The sequence below is a fragment of the Bolinopsis microptera genome, chromosome 8 (genome assembly GCF_026151205.1).
Source record: "Bolinopsis microptera isolate Bmic1 chromosome 8, MBARI_Bmic_1.0, whole genome shotgun sequence".
NCBI classification, from domain to species: Eukaryota; Metazoa; Ctenophora; class Tentaculata; order Lobata; family Bolinopsidae; genus Bolinopsis; species Bolinopsis microptera.
The window spans coordinates 7,091,857-7,115,352 of record NC_087079.1 but is presented as its reverse complement, the minus strand read 5'-3'; the positions used below and the strand labels follow the sequence as shown (position 1 = coordinate 7,115,352).

General features: G+C 42.0%; 2 protein-coding genes and 4 non-coding genes across 12 annotated transcripts in view; 4 read left to right on the top strand and 2 right to left on the bottom strand.

Annotated features, from left to right (window-relative positions):
• Positions 1–7,190: 7,190 nt before the first annotated feature.
• Positions 7,191–23,496, bottom strand: part of LOC134819525 (plakophilin-2-like) — a 98,644-nt gene continuing 82,338 nt past the window's right edge. For 6 of the 7 annotated variants that reach the window (XM_063829498.1, XM_063829500.1, XM_063829503.1 and 3 more), the window contains 10 exons: positions 22,923–23,064; positions 22,230–22,347; positions 11,552–11,620; positions 11,175–11,377; positions 10,277–10,370; positions 9,690–10,076; positions 9,328–9,469; positions 8,913–9,193; positions 8,440–8,763; positions 7,191–8,255 (listed from right to left, as the gene is read on the bottom strand). In XM_063829498.1, coding sequence (XP_063685568.1) covers positions 8,157–8,255; positions 8,440–8,763; positions 8,913–9,193; positions 9,328–9,469; positions 9,690–10,076; positions 10,277–10,370; positions 11,175–11,377; positions 11,552–11,620; positions 22,230–22,347; positions 22,923–23,064 — 1,859 coding nt within the window. In that variant the 3' untranslated portion in view covers positions 7,191–8,156. Of the gene's footprint in view, positions 8,256–8,439; positions 8,764–8,912; positions 9,194–9,327; positions 9,470–9,689; positions 10,077–10,276; positions 10,371–11,174; positions 11,378–11,551; positions 11,621–11,940; positions 15,279–22,229; positions 22,348–22,922; positions 23,065–23,496 lie in introns of those variants that run through there. The other variant, XM_063829504.1, reaches the window with a different exon arrangement.
• On the top strand, positions 10,517–10,589 carry Trnak-cuu (transfer RNA lysine (anticodon CUU)). Its single transcript has one exon. It is a non-coding gene; the product is annotated as a tRNA-Lys (tRNA).
• Trnak-cuu (transfer RNA lysine (anticodon CUU)) lies at positions 10,662–10,734 on the top strand. The gene has a single exon. It is a non-coding gene; the product is annotated as a tRNA-Lys (tRNA).
• On the top strand, positions 10,809–10,881 carry Trnak-cuu (transfer RNA lysine (anticodon CUU)). The gene has a single exon. It is a non-coding gene; the product is annotated as a tRNA-Lys (tRNA).
• Positions 10,956–11,028, top strand: Trnak-cuu (transfer RNA lysine (anticodon CUU)). Its single transcript has one exon. It is a non-coding gene; the product is annotated as a tRNA-Lys (tRNA).
• LOC134819787 (homeobox protein ceh-13-like) lies at positions 20,730–21,587 on the bottom strand. The gene has a single exon (XM_063829929.1). It carries the CDS (start codon positions 21,585–21,587, stop codon positions 20,730–20,732), a length of 858 nt encoding a protein of 285 aa, XP_063685999.1.

Sequence of the window (23,496 nt, the reverse complement as noted above, 5' to 3'; positions counted from 1 at the left end):
TAAATATGCTAATTATATTAATAATGCTAAATTAACTAATTATTCCATTTATACTAATTTTGTTAATTATACTAATCATACTGATCATACTAATTATAATAATTATGCTTATTGTATTAATTATACTAATTGCATTAATTACACTAATTATAATAATTACTCGACTTACGACTTAGGGCGGCTTCAACGTCCGAACAGAGATAGTTTTTTTTCAAATCTGTCTATCCAGCATGAGTTTGTTAATCTCCTTGCTGTCGTCAAGCCCCGTGTCCTTCCGAAGGATGTCAATATATGTGAGGTGTGGTCTTCCCCTTCGACGATGTCCTTGAAGGGGTTCCCAGAAGAGAAGTTGATGACTCAGAAGTTCTTCGTGTCTGGCTAGATGACCTGCCAGTCTCATCCTCCGTTCAGCTATCTTATCAGATGCTCTGATGAGGTGTCCATACACCTTGGCGTTAGTCTGCCGCTCTTTCCAGTCTATGTTAAGCGCCATCCTCAGCATTCTTGTATAACATCCATCAATACGTTTTGCGAGGGTCTGGTTGACAGTCCATGTTTTAGAGCCATACAGTAGGATGGACTCAACTGTAGCCAGGAACAGTCGTATCTTGAGATCTCTACGCATATCCGACTTCCATACAAGCTTCATCTGGTGACACGCTCCCCATGCCTTAGCTTTCCTCACTTCGAAGTCCTTCTCCGAACTCTTCATTCTACTACCCAAATATACAAAGTGATCGACTTTCTCAATGGTCTTCCCGCTCCCAGCAACCAGAGTCGGGTTATCATCATCTCGTATGTTGATTCCCATGTACTTAGTTTTCCCCTCGTTGAGCTGGAGTTAACTGAGTTGGCGGCCAGTTCCAGACTCCTGAGGAAATCTTGTGCCTCCGCAACACTATCTGTTATAAGAGCAAGGTCGTCAGCAAAGTCCACATCAGTGACCTTGACAGCCGGATAGCGTCGGCTTCTTCTAGGGTGTAGAGTAAACCCAAAGTCCCTACCCTCTAGGGACACCCTCATAATGTAGTCAATTACGATTATGAATAGATAGGGCGCCAAGGTGTCTCCCTGCATCACTCCTGCTAGAATAAAGAATGCTTCACTCAGACCATCCTCGGTAATCACACGAGCAAAAGTATCTGCATACATTCTTTGTATCAAGCCTACAATCTCCTTGGGAATGCCATATGCCAGGAGGATCTTCATGAGGAGTCCACGGTGTACGCTGTCGAATGCCTTCTTGAAATCAATGAAGAGCTTTACCGCGGTCAGATCTTTATCCCGAGCTCCCTCGAATACCCTTCTTAGGCCAAGAATATGACTAGTTGTTGACCTACTCTCTCTCTAAATCCGTTCTGATTGATCCTTAAGATGTCCTCCATGGTAGGTTTGATCCTGTTCAGTATCATCTTATTGAGAGTCTTACTCACAGACCTCACTATAGATGTCAGTGCAATACCTCTGAAGTTATCTACTTTGGTCAAATTCCCTTTCTTTGGAACAGGCACGATGTTTAGGTGCTTCCATTGGTCAGGAACATCACCATCAACTAGTGCTTTATTGCAGAAGTCGAGGATCAAATCATCAACATCTACCCTCTTCAGCACTTCAGGGGCAACTCCATCCTCTCCAAATGCTTTACCTTCTTTGATCGATTTCGTAGCCTCCTCCAGTTCGGTCTCGGTGAACTTATCTACACTGATGTTTTGTGGTGGATGTACGACTGGTATGTCCACTTCTTCGTTTGGAACTACTGGAGGTTGTCCAAGTAGCTTGGTAAAGTGGTCTTTCCAGGCTCTCGATCTACCCTCTTTACTACCTCCTTCTACAAGACCACATGGCTTCTTCTTTCTCCCACTGACCTCATTAACAAGATCCCAGCTCTCCTTGTTCTTGCATCTATCGGCTGCGTTTACAGCTTTTCTTATTTTCTGTTTAAGCAGCTCTTCCTCCACAGTACGGTAGCATTCAGAGAGAGTGTCTTTCTCCTCGGCAACTGTCTGTCTGCTATCTTCACAAGGATCCAGATGGTAGCTCTCCTTGGCAGCAAACAATTTGCTTCTGGCTTCCTCTACTCTTGGGTCGTTGGCAGGATCGTCATACCGCTTCTTAGGTTTATGTGGAAGATGCTTCCTATTTGCATACTTCACTGCTTCAATAAACTTTCCATACTTAGTGGTGACGTCATAAGTAGGACATATATCTAGTTGTTCCTCACTCAAGAGTGCACTATACCTATTTCTAACTTCAACTCCATACATGATCTGCAACTCTTGATCAGTTTTGAGACGACTGAAGTCGTAACGTGTGACCCGTGGTGGACTTAATCTTATGCTCTTTCGAAGACTGAGCTTTACAGTTGAGAGTACTGCCCGATGGTCAGAGCCCAGGGAATTGAAAGAGTTACATGGCTCGGTGTTCTTTATTGAGCTCCTCCACTTCTTCCGTACCAGGACATAGTCAATCTGGCTCCTAGTTAGTACTCCATCTGAGAGATGAGTCCACTGCTTACCAGAACTCTTCTGAAAACGATGATTCGTCGCCTCTATCTCTCCCTCCAGCAGTGTATCCCTGAGCAGAATAATTATACTAATTTAAATACCTATTATACTAATTTAAATAGACAGTTTTTGGGATCGTTCCAAATAATTTTTGAATATTCTGATTTCTTGCGACAAATGATACTGCACTGTTAGGATAAACAACGTTTCAAAGTAAAAACTCCGTATTCATGCTGACAAAATTGGTAAATATGTGAGAGAGTGCTCCTTTTCCGCTGGGCCAGACGAGATGCGGCAAGCCTTGCTATATAGGTTCTTCACTGTATTAATCTTAACAGACTCAGGATGGCAAGAGTCGTTGTGCAGGGTAAATGGTAATATCCTTTTGTTGCAGCTTGCGGTACAATCTGCTGGTTAATTTACCGTTTGGCTCGATCCGGACCTCAGTGTTCAGGAAGGGGATAACATCGTCCTGTTGTTCTGGAAAGTCGACCTCCCACTTCAACTTTTTGTCCGGATCTTGGTCTGCAATCTGTTGAACCAGAGCAAGGGCTTCTTCTTTCGTCTCTGCAGTACTGGCAGCATCATCTATGTAACGTTTGTAGAAGTTCGATAAGTATACCGATAGGTAGTGTTGATCGGTGTAGATAGAGTTCTTCTCGAACTTGTACACTCTAATGATGGCACAGAAGGGCCCTGGCCTCAAACCCATTCGAACAGACCATCCTGCTGTATAGTAGTAGCCAGAGAGTCCTGTTATACACAAAGAGTCCCATCAGTATTTATAGTTGAGGTGCAAAAATTTGTACTTCAAATCGTTTTATTATTTTCACGATTACTTTAAAATTACCATTACCAAAACTAACTCGAATTTCCTAAAGCATAAACTAAAACAGCAATATTTGGAGGACTTCGCCGCTTCGACGCGCCGCGCAAACTATCATTCTTGCAACTGACAAGATCGCTTTGCTTCGCAAAGCAACGATCTGGAAGGGTTGACATCGTCAATCAAAATAAATATGAAAATTATATGTTTATTATATGGATATTCAAGTTTGATAAACTTTTAATTCAACTCGGACGCTTTAATTTAACATGTTATCTTTTGATCATTAAATATAAGAGTTAGACAAATGAAAATCACGATATCAAAAATTATGTAAATCGAAAGAATGATTCACTGGTCACACAGTCAAAATATTAACAGTTGCTTAGCTTAAAAATGCATTCAATAAGACAAACAATTGCAATAATATTAATAACCATATTAAAGTTAAGTAAATTTTAAAAATTGTTAACAGTAATTGCTTATGTTAGCTTAAAACATTGGCAGATTACACAAATAAATCACCGTATTGAAAATGTAAGCTGAAAAATGATCGGAGCGTGCTAAAAATGAAAGTAAATCATTTTATGTTTACGCTGGAACTTCGAGATTTTTCTAAACACTAAAACTATCGAAAAGTAAAATTGAAAAATTTAGTCACCCAATCAAAAAGTTAAAAGTTGCTTAACTTTATAAAACTTAATCTATTAGACAAACAAAATTACGTCATATTGAAAATGTAAGCTAAAAAATGAGTCACGCATTCAAATGTGAACAGTCGCTTAAAATCAGTAAATGGAAAAAATATTTTTCCGTTAATATTGAGGAAATCATCTTTGTTCTCATCGTCACGGTAATTTATGATCAAAATATATAATTAATTCGGCCTCGGGTATGCTCTTACTTTAAATTCGATTCACAATAAAAATAATAATTATACATTTATATTACCTGAGGACCCCAGGCTATTATGTTCATTAACATAGATTCCGCCGAATATAGATTTGGCGGAATGACAGGCTGAGCGCGGCCCAGTAAACATTTATAGTGTCGTGTATTTCTACATATTTGATTACAACTTGAACTACTCAACCGTACGTAGTCACTCACTACGTACTACACAGTAAGTACAACACGGTAAACACAACGTACAGTTGCTAATTTAAAGTTGATATTAGTATTACTTGTATCACGTCGTGACCCCCATTGTCGTTCCACTAAGTGTAGCGTTTCTACGATACAGGGGGAAGCGCGGCGGGTCATACATTTACAACGTATGACAACGTATGACAATGCAAGATATTACGGGGATCCAAAAGTCCTTACGATACTATACATCAAGTCTGTGCAACCTTTTTATCACTCAAACACGCTAGTTTTGCGAAAGTAACACTAACATGGTATTCACGGAGTTTCTGAATGACTAGACACCTCCTCATAGTCCGCTCTCCTCCCAATCCCAGCAACCCACGTGACTACTCCTCCATACCACCTTCCCACCACACCAACCCCACTTCTAGCAGCAGAGAACACACTGAGAAACAAGTCCCTGTATTTCTCTCTGAGGGACTGCTTTCTCAGTATGATGATCACAGGAAACAGTGCAGAATTAAGCAGAGGCAGCGTGAACTGAAACAAGCTCGTAAAACTTAAATATTCTTTATAAGAACCATCGACGGTGGAGTGAAGGGCAGTTAAAATGTCATATAATCCGAACACAGAGTATGTCGTGTGGCAGATGCAGAATAAGGTGGTAACCAAGAAGATGGTCATGTTGATGTAGGATGCTGATGGTTGGTTTGAATTCATGGAATCTTGCTGGATAGATGATTTGATGGAGTGTACTTGAATGATCATGCATATGAACGTGATTACTGGAGGCAGTATGAAATGAATGGTTATCACAATTTCGCCTAGAAAAGCTGCTGATGAAAAATAATCTCCGAACATGGAAATAATAACGGCTAGTGTTTTTGTGCCCACAAGAGACGATACTTCCAATATTTGTAAAATTAAACAGTCCACAACACCTTCGACTCTCGGTCCGTCAGCAACACTATTATTCCAGTACAGAATCTCATCATAAGTGTTGAGGGTTAGCCACAGGAGAAATGTAGCAAAGGATACTATGAACACTGCAATTTTATTCATCTGAACCGGAATCCCTCTCCAGGCGATACTTGCTATATATTGATGGTCTTTATCATCGACACAAAGACGTTCAAGGACCGTGAGCAAGCCAAAGCTGCAGGGAACAGAAGAAGAAAAACAAAAATTCCTCTTTGAAAGGGCAACCGATCAATCATATCATTGTAGAACAGAATTGAGGATATTGAGAACACGGCCATGCCAATTGCAACAAATATATCGGCTATTCCAATCCATAAGAAAAACAGCTGAGTGATGCCGGTTCCATGTAAAAAGTAAAATCTAACTATGACCATGTTGTGAATTACTATGAAGAGGGATAATATCAAGTTTAGTGGGGTGACCCAATTATAGCAAATCCACTCTAACCAGACGATGCAGCGGATGCACCACTGGGCCGCGCCGAGCTGCGAAGGATTGACTTCGTCAATCAAGTCCAAGACTTTGCCATATCGATACATAGGCGAAGACGGATCAGTAACAATAAAGTTCGCATCATGTTGGAGTTGTGAAGATAAATTGTAGTAGTCCATGTCCTAATGTGAGCGTGTTTAAGTTTAACTTTAAGTAGAGAAAATGATTGAAATCATTGGATTAATACTACGTAATACTAATGCAAACAAAGTCATAATATCTGACTATATGAGTATATATAAAGTGAGACGATATATTTTTAATACGAATGTTTTAATACTTTCAACACTACTAAATAACAAGTAATTTGAGGAAACGATGTAACAGAGTCGATATATTTTAATGTTGTCATGGGGTGGCATCGTGGTCCGGTAGTTTAATTGCGTCTATAAGCTTAATATAATTATTATTACTTGACGAAATCTCCCCGGCAAAAATTGACCAAAAAGCGATTCTCCGTCGAAACCAACTACTGCGGAATATGACAGACTGAGCGCCGCCCAGTAAAGAAATGACTGCACAAAACCAGTTCCTTCGGTATAGTGCGCAACTCTGACGTGGAATATCGTAGTATGTTCTATTATCCGGGGCACAATCCCTCGTTGAGTACCATTTCATCAATGGATACTATTGGGACATGCAGGACCAACATTCAACATAATATAGAAGTAAATGTAAATATTGGCTTCACTCCAGAGCAACTCGATATACAATACTAATAGTAATACTGCTACCCCACATTTTACCTCGTAACAACCTAAGGCTAAATAACATAAAATAACAGTGCTTACACTCTAGTGAGTTTCCAATTTCTAGTTACGAGAGATATTAAGAAACTGTTTACACCATTAAAATATTCAAAACCCCTAAAAGAAATCAAGTCATCCTAAAATGGTGATCAGTACAGATCAAGACAGCTAGAGTTAAAATTTGTTTCTCCAAGCAACTCTATCATCGGCTAATATCTTAAGCTTATTAAGATCATTCAAAGAGTTAAGTTTTAAACCTCTACGCTACGGGTCAAATCATTCACAATAATCTTGAACAATGAACAAATTGTTACGATGCGCACCGACGCGCCCTTTACAGTTTGTTGTACTTGTGACAGCAAACTTTAACGCTAATGCAGCGGGGGAGTCATCAGCACTACGCAAGATATGACCTAGGAGCTTCCACCTACGAGAGATAGACATTGTTAATAAGATTAAACTTATTCTAATTTGAATTTAACCTAGTTCTTGGGTAGTACTACTACTAGCAGATTGTGGTCCAATCAAGACGAAACAAATCAAACGCGATTCTTCAAATTTCGAAAGCTAAAAACTCAATTTGAGTTTAATGAACTGTAAAGTATAAAAATTTAACAAAATAACAATGAAATCTTGTTTGGAAAATGTTTCCCCATTAAAGTATAACTTAACCTCTACATATTATATTCAACTCCTTTTTAGTCCTCTGAGTAAACTTATTATTCCAGATGCAGCAATAAAGCGAATTTGTTCAGTAAAACTACACCCAAAAGTAGTACATCTCGGCTAAGTTGTTGGAATAGACATTGGACACGGGCAATGCTTACGCTGGAAGGTGACTTAAGTTTTCTCCCGTTTAAAAACAAAAGAAAAAGTAAATTAACTTCCCAACCACGACTCCATTTGGTCAGTAGACCGTTGTAAAAGTAGAGCTAGGGTTAACTTTGCCATGATTTTAGATCAGCATCTCTAATTAAAAATGTGAGCATGTAAAGAAAATGTAATAACAATAATGATGATGATGACACGTAAAAACTCTCCTACATGTATAACAAATTTAAGCTTATTAAAATAAAATATTAACTCCTTCTATATGTCCTAGTTAAAACAAACAAGCAAACGGTGGTTGAATCCTAAACATCACCACAAAAAACACAGTAATGAATTTCAAACATATACGTATGTCGAACACACATACACGTATAATATGTCTAGCACATATATTTACACTTCTGAGTTCTCTGTTCGCAATAATGATAATGTCAGCCGACAAAGTGAGTTTTCTTCTGGAGACGGAGTGTTTGGTGATGACGTCGCGTGAGTGATGACGTCACGTGATAAGGAGTGAATTAATACAACAAAAGGTGGTCAACAACTCTTAATTTGAATTAGTCTTCTGATAACGGAATAACATCCCACGGTAAGGCGCTGCTGAAAGCGCGGCGTGATTTGAAGTGATGACGTCACGTGAGTGATGACGTCACGTGATAAGGAGTTATGACGTCACTTGACTGTTCACACCCAACTATCCGCTACACCGTAGTTACTGTTAAGAGGGTGAGTTGGAGGTAGGGACCGAGCAGGGAGACTTTGTCCTCTGGACATATCGTACTCCTGACAGGAAAATAATTAGTAATTGTTAACCTAAATAAACTTGTACTAGCATCGATAAAAATGGTTCGAACATCGACTGGTTATTTTCATGTAATCCAGCAAGAAGTCGGTGGTTGCTGGTTCTAAGTTCACTGAACTTTAATTTTAAAAATGGAATAAGTCTAGTACACTCCACACTACAAACCTCGGAAGGTCTCTCAGGTCGATGATAACCGTAACTAGGATCCGCTGCTCTGCCCATAGTGGCTGCTCTGTGGGTGTTGTGATCGTATCCAGAAGGACTCAGTACACGGCGGCCATGACCGGGTGACACGTGACGACCTGGTGACACGTGACGGCCTGGTGACGTGTGCCTGTTGGGGGATCTTTGGCGCTGTAATGTGTTCTGGTGGGGTCGGTTCAGACCGTCGTTGTAGCTGGCTTTAAACTGGTTCTTCTGCTCGTCGTACTCCAGACCGTCTGTACGGTCGGGTGGGGCTGTTCGCTGTAACATTCCGATATTCCAACCCTGGGGGAGGGACTGGTTAGTAAGGGAGGGGGAGGGGGGGGGGGGGGGGGGGGGGGGGCAGGGGACCAGTTCTATTTTAATAACATGTAACTCTGTCATGATTCAAGATGAAATTATTGAGAAACTCTTAAGTTTGAAGGAAGTTTTACCTCGTGTTTGAGAGTTTTGCGGAGGTCCCTGATTTCCCAGCAAGCAGCAAGGACTCTGTTACTGACATGGACACACTGGCCCGAGTATACGTCTGTTGACCGGGATATGTCCACCAGTCGGGGAATACCTCCCTGGGTTTTCAGCAGTCTTGCGGTCTCTGGAGCCCCAGTTACCAGTTCCAAGAGAGTGGATATAATGGCTCCGATAGTCATGTCGGTTATTCCATCAGCTCCTTCTCCCCCGGGCAATCTCTTGACAAGATTGTTCAGTGCGTTCTGACCTAAACGGGAATTAATAATTTAGTTTTTGCTTTAACCAAACCCTATCTGACGGAAATTGACAATCCGTCCTGGAAAATATGATAAAATGGAGTACCCCACAATTCAGGTTTAAGTTAATATCAAGAAATCTAACCTAACAACTCCTTGTTCTTGGAGTCTGAAGCGAGGTTTCTGAGACAGACAGCAATAGACCGGACCACAGAGTCGTTAGACATTCTCAACAGACTGGAGATAACAGACAGCCCTTTCTCTTTGCGGACAGACTCCCGTAATAGCTGAGGGAATGGCTGTGTTAATGATCTGGGAGTTCAGGTTGAGATATTGAGAGTAGATTTCCAAAATTTACATCATTCGAATGGGGGTGCGGCTCATTTATATTTATCTGAATATCGATAAAATTTGTTCATTTTCGTAGCTTGTTGAAGACTGATAATATCGAGTTTCAATGAGCGGTGAGCCCCCTTCTTAAAACTACTATATTACTGAAGCTCTCACCTGTGCAGGTTCCCAGGCACAAGCAGTGAGGTTCTGGAGTGTTCCAGCAGCTCCCTCCAGAGTCTCAGGGTTGCTGCACTCTAACAAGAGGTCTAGGTAAACTCTCACTACTCCGGGTTGCCAGAGTAATCCCACTCCGTTCGTGTGTTCGGGTAGGGGTGTGGCGTTCTCTTTTCCTTTGTGCTTTTTACTGTTCTTCTTCTTCTTCACTGGTTCATCTCCTGGATCCTTCCTTTTGAACTGTCCTCCACCCAGCCCCCGACTCCGCCAATCCTCTACCTGTCCGTACTTGTGTTCCGGACTCACTTCAGACTCCAGTCGGTACGACAGATTCCGGAGAATACATGCGGAGTTTTCTACTGCTTTGTTGTCCACATCATTCTTGCCCTGCATGAAATATTGATCAATATTCACTAAGCATGACAATTATCAACGTGTTTTGTCATCTACGAATAATGAATATTCAAGTCCATTAATGAGGAGTATTTTAACAAATGTACGTGATTAAGCAACAGAGACCGACGACGAGAAATAAATACTGTACGTGATAAAATCTCATTTGATCTTCAACAGATTAGAGTAAGTACCTGAACACATCGGAGCACGAAGAGCAAACTGTCGACCAGACCGTAACAAGACCGCATTATTTGGCGTCCTTCTAGCCCAGCAGATGATAAATTCCTGAAATAGTGTACACAATTAGCACCTTATTTAAATTGTTGGCAGTTGTAAGGCACTTCCCTGTTTGCAGGTGGGGGTCAAGATTTAATTTGTCAATCCGTGTTAAAGTGGCTGGATAAAATGGAACCATCTTTTAATTCTGATGTGCCCGGTTAGCTCAGTCGGTAGAGCACGAGACTCTTAATCTCGGGGTCGCGGGTTCGAGCCCCGCATTGGGCTATGGAAAATATTTTGTCCCTATTCAGTGATACAGGACTATTTTATCGTCAAGACAAATCACAAGTTAGACATGCCCGGTTAGCTCAGTCGGTAGAGCACGAGACTCTTAATCTCGGGGTCGCGGGTTCGAGCCCCGCATTGGGCTATGGAAAAAATATTTTGTCCGTATTCAGTGATACAGGACTATTTCATCGTCAAGACAAATCATATGTTGGACATGCCCGGTTAGCTCAGTCGGTAGAGCACGAGACTCTTAATCTCGGGGTCGCGGGTTCGAGCCCCGCATTGGGCTATGGAAAAATATTTTGTCCCGTATTCAGTGATACAGGACTATTTCATCGTCAAGACAAATCACAAGTTGGACATGCCCGGTTAGCTCAGTCGGTAGAGCACGAGACTCTTAATCTCGGGGTCGCGGGTTCGAGCCCCGCATTGGGCTATGGACAAAATGTTTTGTCCGTATCATGAACACAGCTACTTTTTCAACAAGACATTTGATACCGCTAAATCTGGACCCACAAAACACGTAATCTGATACTAAAATCCTCCCATAACTCAATTACGGTCCTGGATCGAATTACGTACCTCAAACACCCGGTGGCATTCCTGAAGACTGTGGTACATTGGATCTCGCTCGTTAAATCGTGCATTATCTGACTTCCTTTCCAACCGGATTGAGGTATGATGATGCTCTTAACAATAGATTCTAGAGCTTGTCGTAAGAGTTGCGGTTTCACTTGTTCGGAGCTGGACAAATTCCAGAACACGCCTGTGATAAGTTCCTGGATCTGAAAATAAGGCGGGGTCACATTCCTGAGCATTTTAAACCGCGCCATATCTGTTTGATTTGACCAAACTAATGCCTTTCATTGCTTTATATCCAATATGGGTGGATCTTAATTGAGGGAGTTCTAATCGAGGGAACACTAATAAAAAACCGAATATGTCTGAGTTGAACAAACCTCGAAGTTTTCTGACGTTTTCAGAAGTTGGACTAGGAGTGGAACACCGTGCGCATCTTTAATTGCGATCTGTAAATATAACCCATTAAGAGATACTCCTTAATTAATACTCTACAACTCCTAGTTATAATTTATGGAGCAGGAATGATACACACCGTCAACGCGCGACTTTCTAACTTTTTCGAGACTTTTAACTCCAATTACAGTAAATGTCGTAGTGTTTCTGATAATTCAGTCGCGGTCGTGGCATATACAGTTGAGGTTCCAAGATCAGAACTGTGAGCCGAAATATTTGATGATTAATTTCGCGTAAAAACGTTTATATTAGATAAAAGGGCAAACTCAGGGCTCGCCAGGTTACCAGGTTACCAGGTTACCAGGTTACTCACATTATCGAGCAGATCGTAACAAAACTTGATATTTTGCCGCCTGACATCTTGCCTCAGATAAAACCACAACCGCCGCCTCAAACTCTCCACATCAGGCTTTAACTTGTCTTCTAACAAATCATCCCTCTCCTCCAAATTACTCATCTCCAACAAAGCAATGCTCGGGTCCGTAAACTCGTCATCAGCAGCTAGAGTCATTGAGAAGGGCGAGGCTGGTGAGTGGTACCCTTCTACCATATCCTCGTCAACCACTGCTGGTTCCAGAACCAAGCTAGGACTGTTTGTTGATAGGTCGTTTGTTGGGAGGTTCTCGTATAAATCATTAGAATCAGGAGGTATTTCCTCAGGAAGGTTCTCGTACAGATTATCCCCAGCGGGCCCGGGAGGGGTAGTAGGAGGGGTAGGATTAATATCAGATATAGTGGGACAGGCATCCAGATCCACATCTCCCGTGTTAGCGTCAATAGGCACCATGTGCCTGTTAACGTAGATATGATCACCCATATCGTCCACATCATCAGGCAGTGTTGCTTCTCCACTGGTCTGGGGCGGAGTGTTGATGGTGAGGTAAGTTTGGGGGGATATCTCTGATACGGTTACAGGGTGGGTGGACATGTCCTCCCCGTCTATACTATCCATGTAGTCGCTGCTGTCCGTCACCAGGTACTCTTCAGGGCTGTGAATAGTGCTGGCAACCGTGCTGGCTACTTCCAGAGCGTCACCTCCATCCGGCAACATGTCAACATCACCTTCAGTAACACCACCATCACCTTCAGTAACACCCTCATCACCTGACATGGCTACAGCCACCTCGTCAACAGGGCTTTCTATCACCTCGTCCCCTAACTCTTCTTCAATATTAGAAGTAGAGGTACCCAGGACTACATTGTCTGTCAGGCATGGGGTGGAGAGGTCTGACAGGAGACGGTTTAATTCGGCTTCTTTTGTGTCAGATTTTATCAACATCACATTTTGTGAATTTCCTGCTCTTAGCGCTATAAACAAGATAAGGGTTATATTTTAACAGATTTGATAAAAAAAAACTGACCAATCGCAACAACAAAGGTAAAGTGATCACTATCAACAATCAGCATATTTTTAACTACAGTATGGGCCAAAAGTCACACCATATCTTCAATAGTCCGATCACAAAGTATTTTAAAATGTTTCAATGGCCCCTACTCTTAATGACATGAGCAACATTGGTTTGGAATATATTCCTAAAAGATCGGGCTTACTCGCTTAAATCGCAACTAGGTTCAACCAAGCCGTAAATGGTATAATCATAATCGACATAAACAACAGTAACCAACTAACTGCACTGTAACAAACAAAACAAAAAGTAAAAACTAAGTGTATATTATACACCACAAGCTGAACACAGTAACAACCACAACACTAGAAATAGAACAGCGTAGGTATGAGTTAAACAAAGCGCTAATTATAGACTGTCTACAACACAAACAATGAGCCAGTTAGAGGAGGCTAGGTAGACTGTAAACTATCGTTACACATAATTATAGACCAATTACACATAATTATAGATCAATTTCACATAATTATAGATCAATTTCACATAATTATAGACCAATTACACATAATTATAGATCAATTTCACATAATTATAGACCAATTACACTTGATCTGTCATCTGACCTAACGAGACGTTACAAAGTATCGAATGGAAAGCTAGAGTATAAAATAGAAAATAGTATAGTAATAGAGAAAGATGCATTAGTGTGAGTTCATAGCACTCGTAAATATGTGAACAAATAGAAACTGGCTAATGTACAACTCAAATAGTTCGATTAGAAAAGTGTTTGTTTTAGTTGATTGAGCACCTTGACACAGACATGAGTGTACTACAAAAAGTTATAATATAACTAGTTTCCTGTGTGAGTTGAGACCGGCTAGTCAGTGTAATTACCCATCTTCCTGTGTGATTGTACATTATCCGGAGCTATATGTAATGGGAGTATGAGGGAGGTATGTGACTATTCATGTGGGGAGAGTGGGATGAATGGAATTCATTACATTTCAGGCAGGCGTATGGATCCTAATATGCGAGCATTAAATCCTGATTAACCTAAAGCACATTCTCACAATAAAGACAGCAGAGCAGTACAATATATTGAAGGCACAGTAAAACTAATAAAGCACACAAAAGGTAGTGTAACACGAGACCCTTCTTCCCAGGTGCCTGGTTTGTGAAACAGTCACGTGGTCAACAAAGAGTCACGTGGGCAACATCCTTGCTTCTGACTGGTCAATAACTTGGCACGTGGCCAGATGTGTAGTGTCTCAGTGGGCAGTGAGCTGCAATGTAACCATTATATTCTGATAGATCAGATTACGTATACTATCCGTATTTTTAATGTGCTTATATATGATCCTTATGAGGCTGGAGAATGAATGGAATGACATATCGCCACCTGATGTTACAGACGTGAACCAGATAGCATCACTCGTCACCATGGTCACGTCCTCATATAACCGGTTACCATGCACCCCCCTAATCCTTGTAGTCCTGGAATGGAGACAAGTTCCATAGCATCACCGAATATCTGATACGAATATGAACGAGACAAACAAATATAACGCATATCTAAAATCATCGATTAAAGTTATGTGTGGCTATTAATAGCTTTTATATCATCATTCGCTCTGTACTGATCAGTATGAGTTTATAGTAAGCTGTGGGCTAAACGATTGATCAAGGTTTAATCACGTGACAAGGTTTAGTCACGTGACAAGGTTTAGTCACGTGACAATGCTTAGTCACGTGATAAGGTTGATGGTTTGCGAAATAAAACAAAATGCAATATGATAGACTATATTGCGAGCAGAAGGAGCAGAGTATGTGATAATAATCAAGTGATCAGATAATGTTATCAGAAAAGAAGACATTTCAAGATCTGTCACTGTTTATTAGATCAAATGAAGCGTGATCCAATCAAATGGAAAAAAGGAACTTCGTCAATCGTCCCTACTACCTTAGATCACTACAACTACCGATCAGTGATCAGCTACAACTGCAGTACAACAAGACTGAGCCGGATCCAAACGAACCGGATCCAAACGAACCAGAAACTGGCTTTCTAAGAAAGATGAGCAGTAATGATATGATGATAATGATTATACAGCCTCTATAATCTATCTTAAAGTTAGAGCCAGCACTTACTGATGCAACATGGGAAGCAGCAACACTACAGCAATGCATTACCAACGTTATTCAGGGAAGGTAAAGGGGGAGAGGGCAGTCAGGGAGACGCCATGTAGGCTATCATGGAACTTTCTAGCATTGTCGTAATCTAATTACACACTGTAGTTACACACTATAGTTACTATAAGTTTCCTGCATATAATAGTGATGTGGTTGGAGGGACGAGCTGCTAATTGGGGGGTTGGTGTGTAGCTGAATTACCGTTAACAGTAACATGTACAATGTACAATGTACAATGTACAATGTCTATTGTATATTGTATAGTGTATATTGTATAGTGTGTTGTTTGTTCTGTGATGAGGCGGAGGAGACATGCATATCATGAAGTCCAGGGGACGAAGAAAGGCCATTAACCAGCCACAAGAAAGATCATTAACCATAAGACTAACCAGTCGGAGTAGAGAGGTGCTAAGCTGGGTAATTATCACGAGAACACAAGAACCCTGCTGTGGATTGTGAGTGGTCTTATACTTGGAATTACCTGGTACTGTAATGGGACTTAACCAGAGCAGACAAAGGGAACTTGGAGTTAGCGAGGAGAGGCTGTTTAGAATAGAGCGAACAGGTGGTTCAACATCTGGTGAGGAGATGTTGTAGTATCACGGAGAAATGAGAACTGCAGAGAGTGGTTACATTTAGCGACTATCACAGACTGGTTATTTAGCAATGTTAAGAGCTTGAAGAAGTGAAGAAGGGGTGAAGCTGCTTTTGAGTGCCCCAGCAATACTGTGCTCCTTCATAAATAATGTAATTTGTTGAATTGTACAGAGGAAGTGTTTACTCACTGCTTCCCGGGATAATGATCTTGTGGGTCGTTATAAATCAAGAGGCTTGCATATAATGAACATATAGCAGACTGCAGAGTATTACAAACTACAGCCAATTTAGCGAATAGAAAATGCAAAAAGCAGCTACAGAGCGCAGGTTCTCTGCAAGGGAGGTCGCCACGCCCCACATATAAGGTAGAAAGAAGAAAGAAGATGAAACAATGAGGTACTCTGTGACTGCGTCAATGTGCAGGGCACTCACTCACTTACGTAATGTGAGGGTGGTAACGTTGTTCAGCTGGGACAACAGCTGCTCTAGCCTTTTACCAGTGATACCACGCCTAGTTTTAAGAGAATAAATTTTCCATTTCTAAAAATCTATTATTAGATTGTTTGTCATACTATATACGAGTATCGTCTTCAGTTAGTGCACTGTGAGGCGTGAGCTGCAGTCGCTTATCTCTACTTTTCAATTAGCTAGACAGAATAACGCAACATAATGAACTGTGCAATGCAGAGAGGTGGGTAGTACATGAACGTAACTATGAACATTTTCCGCTTGGTGATTGGTGCCTTATCTAACAAAGAACGGCTCCAAGTTTCCAAATTAAACAGTTTCACTCAAGCAAGAAGTTTACCGACGCGACGGGCGAGAAGTAGCTGATCCAAGATGGCAGTTACTAAAATAAAACTATCAACCACCAGACAAATCAAATCAATATAATATGCTATCCACAAAATAGGTAAAGATTATGAATTTAGAGTAGCAGTTCATATTAAATCTACAAATAACCCTCGATAAATACCCATCACTCTTGCAGTCTGCAAACACAGCTTATCTATAAAACGAACACCCGATAAAACAGTTGCAGCCTGATTAGAAAGAAAGAAATAGACTAACCGATACAAGAAACTGAGGATAACAGCGACCAGCTGGCTTTTCATTAAAATCAACAGAAAGCCAGGCTGGATAACGGATATCACGTTACGCTGCCCCCAGTGTCGTGACGTCACTGCAGTGTGAGCACCAATCAGGAAGCAGGGAGGGGGTCAGGTGGGGAGGGGCAGCCAATGGGGGTGAGAACCAGGATGGGATTGGAATGTAGCCAGTTTTATGATAATATGCAGTTGCAGAGATAGTGGGGTACATATTAACATCAGGTATGTGTAATTTCAGATTATCAGGTATTTCAGATTATCAGTATTTAAGATTATCAGGTATGTGTAATGCCGTGATGTGGAGTTATATTAGCGCATTAGTCTGGGGGTCAGAGGACGGAAAATGGCGTACAGATTTCGCCATATTTCAACATATCTGACCCGTCACCCCAACGTCACGTCCATTACTAAGTGCATGATACCCCCCCCCCCCCCCCCCCCCCCCCCATTACAAGTGGCGTACACTACTATACACATTACAGATGTTGTATATTTAGTCTAGACAACTTCAATTAAATTGTTCCATCGGACAGTTTCATGTTAAATTCCTGCTTAATTCGGAATTCCTGTTAAATTCCTGCTTGAGCTCAGAAGCGAGCACAACAGCCAAAATCAGGTGATCACGGACAAAATACGATGAAAAATGGCACAAATTGACTAAAGCGGCCGCAAACGACCCACTGTAAGAAATTCAGAACTCACAAAAATCTAAACAATGTAGGAGGGCCTAATTAGGAAGAAGATGTGAGAGGTTGGTGGCAGTTGGCATGCCAACTTGGTGTGTAAAATGTAAATAACATCGTGTAAAAAAACATGTTTACTTAAGTAACAGTATTGTGGGGAGGTATTCCAAATAATATGACATCGTTTAAAGTCTACTTATCTGGCTAGATCATCTGTACTAAGTGAACTCATCATCACCAAATGTCCTGATTTTGTGCCAACTAGGAACCATGAGCATGGCTTAATGCATGGGAAAAGAATGTGCAGACCTTAATGATCACGAGAGTTATATTACAAAACAGAGAAATTAAAATAAACACGAGGTTTTAAAAACGGGTCAACGGATAAAAATAAGCAACTAAACAATAATAATAAGCGGGCACAATGAAAGTAGTAGCTACAAATCTGACAACAAATTCACCGGAACATGCAGAGAAAATGAGACCGGAGAACTAATCGGATTTGAAGTAACAGCATTTCAAATCTCAGATCCTACACTAGAAGCACTAGAGAGAGAGAGTGAGAGAGTGAGAAGGCGAGAGAGAGGTTATGGTAATGAGGATAATCTGATCAGAGGGGCATGGCAGGACATTGAGGAATGTGGAGTAGTCAGTGGAATTTGATTTGTATAAGAATAGAATATACATCATGTATCGTTCGGATATGTTTATAATGTTTAGGCCGGGTGGAATGTTTAGTGGACGGATGAGGCACTGGAATAACACATACAAGAATAGAGAACAGTACGTGTAATATAGGGGTGCTGAATGGTGCTGAATGATGCAGGCGGGGTTGAAACGGGGGCTAATTAGCAGACTAAGGGGGACAAGCATGAAATGTGCTGAAAGGATGTAGTTCCAACCAAATATGTAGCAAGCACACCGGACAAAGTACGCTGAAAAGATTGGAGAATGGAATGTAAACGATAACACACAGTGGCTGCTGTTTCACGGTGGCTGCTGTTTCACGGTGGCTGCTGTTTCACGGTGGCTGCTGTTTCGCGGTGGCTGCTGTTTCGCGGTGGCTGCTGTTTCGCGGTGGCTGCTGTTTCGCGGTGGCTGCTGTTTCGCGGTGGCTGCTGTTTCGCGGTGGCTGCTGTTTCGCGGTGGCTGCTGTTTCGCGGTGGCTGCTGTTTCGCGGTGGCTGCTGTTTCGCGGTGGCTGCTGTTTCGCGGTGGCTGCTGTTTCGCGGTGGCTGCTGTTTCGCGGTGGCTGCTGTTTCGCGGTGGCTGCTGTTTCGCGGTGGCTGCTGTTTCGCGGTGGCTGCTGTTTCGCGGTGGCTGCTGTTTCGCGGTGGCTGCTGTTTCGCGGTGGCTGCTGTTTCGCGGTGGCTGCTGTTTCGCGGTGGCTGCTGTTTCGCGGTGGCTGCTGTTTCGCGGTGGCTGCTGTTTCGCGGTGGCTGCTGTTTCGCGGTGGCTGCTGTTTCGCGGTGGCTGCTGTTTCGCAGTGGCTGCTGTTTCGCAGTGGCTGCTGTTTCGCAGTGGCTGCTGTTTCGCAGTGGCTGCTGTTTCGCAGTGGCTGCTGTTTCGCGGTGGCTGCTGTTTCGCGGTGGCTGCTGTTTCGCGGTGGCTGCTGTTTCGCGGTGGCTGCTGTTTCGCGGTGGCTGCTGTTTCGCGGTGGCTGCTGTTTCGCGGTGGCTGCTGTTTCGCGGTGGCTGCTGTTTCGCAGTGGCTGCCGTTTCGCAGTGGCTGCCGTTTCGCAGTGGCTGCTGTTTCGCAGTGGCTGCTGTTTCGCAGTGGCTGCTGTTTCGCAGTGGCTGCTGTTTCGCAGTGGCTGCTGTTTCGCAGTGGCTGCTGTTTCGCAGTGGCTGCTGTTTCGCAGTGGCTGCTGTTTCGCAGTGGCTGCTGTTTCGCAGTGGCTGCTGTTTCGCAGTGGCTGCTGTTTCGCAGTGGCTGCTGTTTCACAGTGGCTGCTGTTTCGCAGTGGCTGCTGTTTCACAGTGGCTGCTGTTTCACAGTGGCTGCTGTTTCACAGTGGCTGCTGTTTCACAGTGGCTGCTGTTTCACAGTGACTGCTGTTTCACAGTGGCTGCTGTTTCACAGTGGCTGCTGTTTCACAGTGGCTGCTGTTTCACAGTGGATGCTGTTTCGCAGTGGCTGTTATAGATTAGAACGACGGAAAGAGAACAGTAACCTCCGCAATGTAACTGATATTTTACAAGAACTCTAAGAGGCGTACACACACACTACACAAAGAACAACATAAAACACACACAAGACAGATGCTAAGTCTGGAGCAACTAGCTATCTGTAAGAGAGTTGGAGATAATGACATAATGAGATAATTATGTGTCATTATCTCAGCTATAATCGCAAGATACGCTATTTCGGGAAGCAAAAGAGAGAGAGAGAGAGTGGTGGAATGAATACGTGTAGGTATCAGAGTTATAAAAACTAATATTACGTCATATATTTTTGCAGCTATATTGAAGTATTTTGGAAGATGTTGAGCAATAGGGGATCCTTGACTACGTAATCTCTTTGTGGCAATAATGAGATCCCGTGCCCTTACAATCGAATAAGCTATTACAAATATCTTATGCAGGTGTATCAATTAGAGCGAAGAGGAAATAGGCCGTTCGCATGTTACGTAATCGCAGAGGGGGAGGAAGTTCTGATATAATTACGCAAATATACACAAATCTACAAATGGGGAAAGTGATTACGAGATATTATCTCAAAGAACTAACAAAATTAATTCACTTGAACTCTGATCTAAACTTAAAATCATAAGTACAAACAACACGGAAAATAGAGCTAAATTCCACACGAAACAAACAATATAATAGATGTCTGGCATGCCAACAATTTGTAACACGCTAAAATACCATCAAGTGGCACTGGAAGGATCCACAGTTGCAAGACATTATCTAATGGCTCTGGTGATGTCATGTTGTGCTACAAAGTCTTAGAAACTCCATTAGCTGAGAGAGTATTTGAGTTGTGACGTCATGAGGTCGGGGATTACTTGTCAAGCGAAACTTACTGTAATGAGGCTGGAGGCTCCATGGCGAGACTTGCACTTTATGACAAATTATGACATTTATTAATTCAATATGTTAACTTGATTCACCAATATAAAATAAAGATTCAACATTTAATATCCACGCAATATATCCCAAAATTACACAATATTGGTTCATGACGACCAGCCGGAGAGATGTGTAGGACTAGGTGTGTAGGATGAGTGTGTAGGACTAGGTGTGTAGGATGAGTGTGTAGGACGATTGTTCTCCTTCTTCTTCTCCTGGGTCCGTCTGTTCTGAAACCACACTCTAATAGTAAGCTCCTTAATCCCCAGTACCTCCGAGAGTTCTCTCCTCCTTTCAGCCGAGATATAGGAACAGACGCTGAACTCAGCTTCAAGGGCGGACGTCTGGCAGATGGTAAACTTTGTTCTGTGTCGTCTCCGTCTCTGAGTTTTACCGAACGAGGAGGGGGTCTGTTTGCTGAGTGGGGCTCCACTGGGCACTTCCTCCGTGTTACCACTGTTTGGGAGGGAGAAGTCTGGAGGGAAGAAGAAGCGGGGAGGTGAGCTAATCTGCTGTTTTCCTGGAGTCGGGGGCGGGGTGACGTGATTAGGTGACAGAGGAAATGCAGGAGTGGAGGTAGCTACAGGTTCCGGTGTGAAGGTAGGTGTCTCCAGAGTGGAAGTGTTGGTGGAGGAGAAACTACAGTACTGACTGGTTGAAGGGCTGGGTGGTTTCAGAGGGGTAATCTCTGGGCTGATGCTGTATTGGTAGGGGGTCTCAGCTGGTAAAGTTAGGTAGGAACCAGGATAGTAGGATCCAGGAGAAAGGTAGGAATATCCAAGAGAGTGATAAGATGTAGGGTAAGAAGGTACAGGGTATGTAGGTGTAGGACACACTGGTGTAGGATACACTGGTGTAGGATACACTGGTGTAGGATAAACTGGTGTAGGATAGTTAGGGAGATGGTTGGGTGGAGGAGTTGACAGACTAAATAAGTTGTTCAGGTACTCTTCGAAAGAACTCATGTTGTTAAGATAAGAGATGTTGTTGTAGTTAGTTGTTCACACTATTTTAGTTGTTAAGATAGAAGATGTAATATCGAATGAATGATAATTCGATGAAAGTGTTTCTGGTTTTTATACTTGCAGCATGTTAATCACAGTTCTCATATAGCAGATCACCTTCTCTAATTGAGATCCCATTTAACAGATAGCTCAATTTAGCGAGCAGATCAAGGTCCTATAACATAGTCACGTGATCATACCAAGCTGGCATCATGCCAATAGAGATGGGCATGTGATCCCGCCTAATACACACTATGGAAGAGACTGACTGACACCGCACAGAGGTGACAAGACCTGACACTTATTAACAAGCAGCCGGACATACGCCGGTTTATTGTTATTGTGGTTACCATAAACAGTGAACCTATCGAATATCGATGCGATCGTAGAAAAACAAAATTCATTATGTTTGTCGGAGAATTTTTGTAAAGTTTAATAACCATACCATGTTCGCGCTACGAAAGAACTATTTTAAAAAGTTAACAACGAAAATTTGCTATTTAGGCTTGTATCATTCCTGAAATCAATTCAAAACACATTCCTTATAGATATTTAAAAGATATCAATATAGAAAAGATTTAAAAAATTAAGATTCCAACGAACCTTGTTGATGTTGTTCTGCTGACCGAAGGACAGGTTCCTGAGAGCACCCAGAGCGGAGAGACTAACCTCCTCCTCTGCTTGCAGGAGTCTAACTAGGATGGGGATCCCACCAACATCCCTGAGGAGACTTGTGGTCAGAAGCTTTCTTATATTATACGGGATTAGGTTATCATGTGCGATAAGGTGATTGAAAAAGAACAGCTTCTTCAAGCTCAAATCACTTGACGCAATCTGATTTAATTTGAAGAGAGGCTTATTAACATGGTTAGAGCTGAGTTAAAACCTTTGAGCTGTTGAAATTTGATCCAACCGCGAACAGTCGGCTTTAAAAATTCAGAGAAAACAAATATTCAAATTTCCGTAGCAACCGTTTATAGGCGCTATTTAAAGGACAGATAACAGAATGAATTTAGAAAAATTACATGCTCAAATTTCCGTGACAACCGTTTATAACATGAAAACAGTTGCCACGAATATTCGAGCATTTGGTTTTGATAAGCGCTATTTAATTTTAAGGTAGAGACTAGAGATAACACAATGATGTTATTGAGTTCCCTAACATTTCAACTCTACCATAAATAGCCTTATCTATGGAACACAAAACAGGCACAGAGAAGAGCATGTTTTTTGCAAAATGTAACTGTAATATACATTGATTTACAATTTATTTGAATTTTAAAATAAAAAACCCACCTGATTCTCCCTTTCATATGGTCGTGGTTGTAAGCCATGTGTTGAAGACACCCAGCTGCAGTGCTGAGGAGTTTACCGTTGGTGGAGGTGGTTAGTATCTGCATTATGTGGGACAGGTCTATGTGGTCCTGGTGGGAGGAACCTGGGGGGAAGGAGGGTTAGAAGGGAACAAAATTAGATACTTAATTTGCTGATATAATGAGGAAATCAAATGAGGAATAACTACAAATTTCAGTGGACACTTTACACACATTTACACAACCTCAACAGTGGACAAGATACAATCACTTATAACATCATGTGTAAGATGTTTTTCATTGGTTCTAAGTTTAGAGTCCACACGTTAGTGTGGTGTTTAGTTTAGGGTACACACGTTAGGTCGTTAGCGTGGTGTGGTGGCTATTCATCCAGATATACTGTGTCACGTGTTAGCATGATTAGCACAGTTCCAAACACCTGAGTGCCCAGGTAATGTGATAACTCATTACTAATAAGTACGGATGCAGCCAGCTCCCACTCTCACAATGAGACATGCCCGACTTATGACTTAAACAAACTACCCTCAGACCAACTC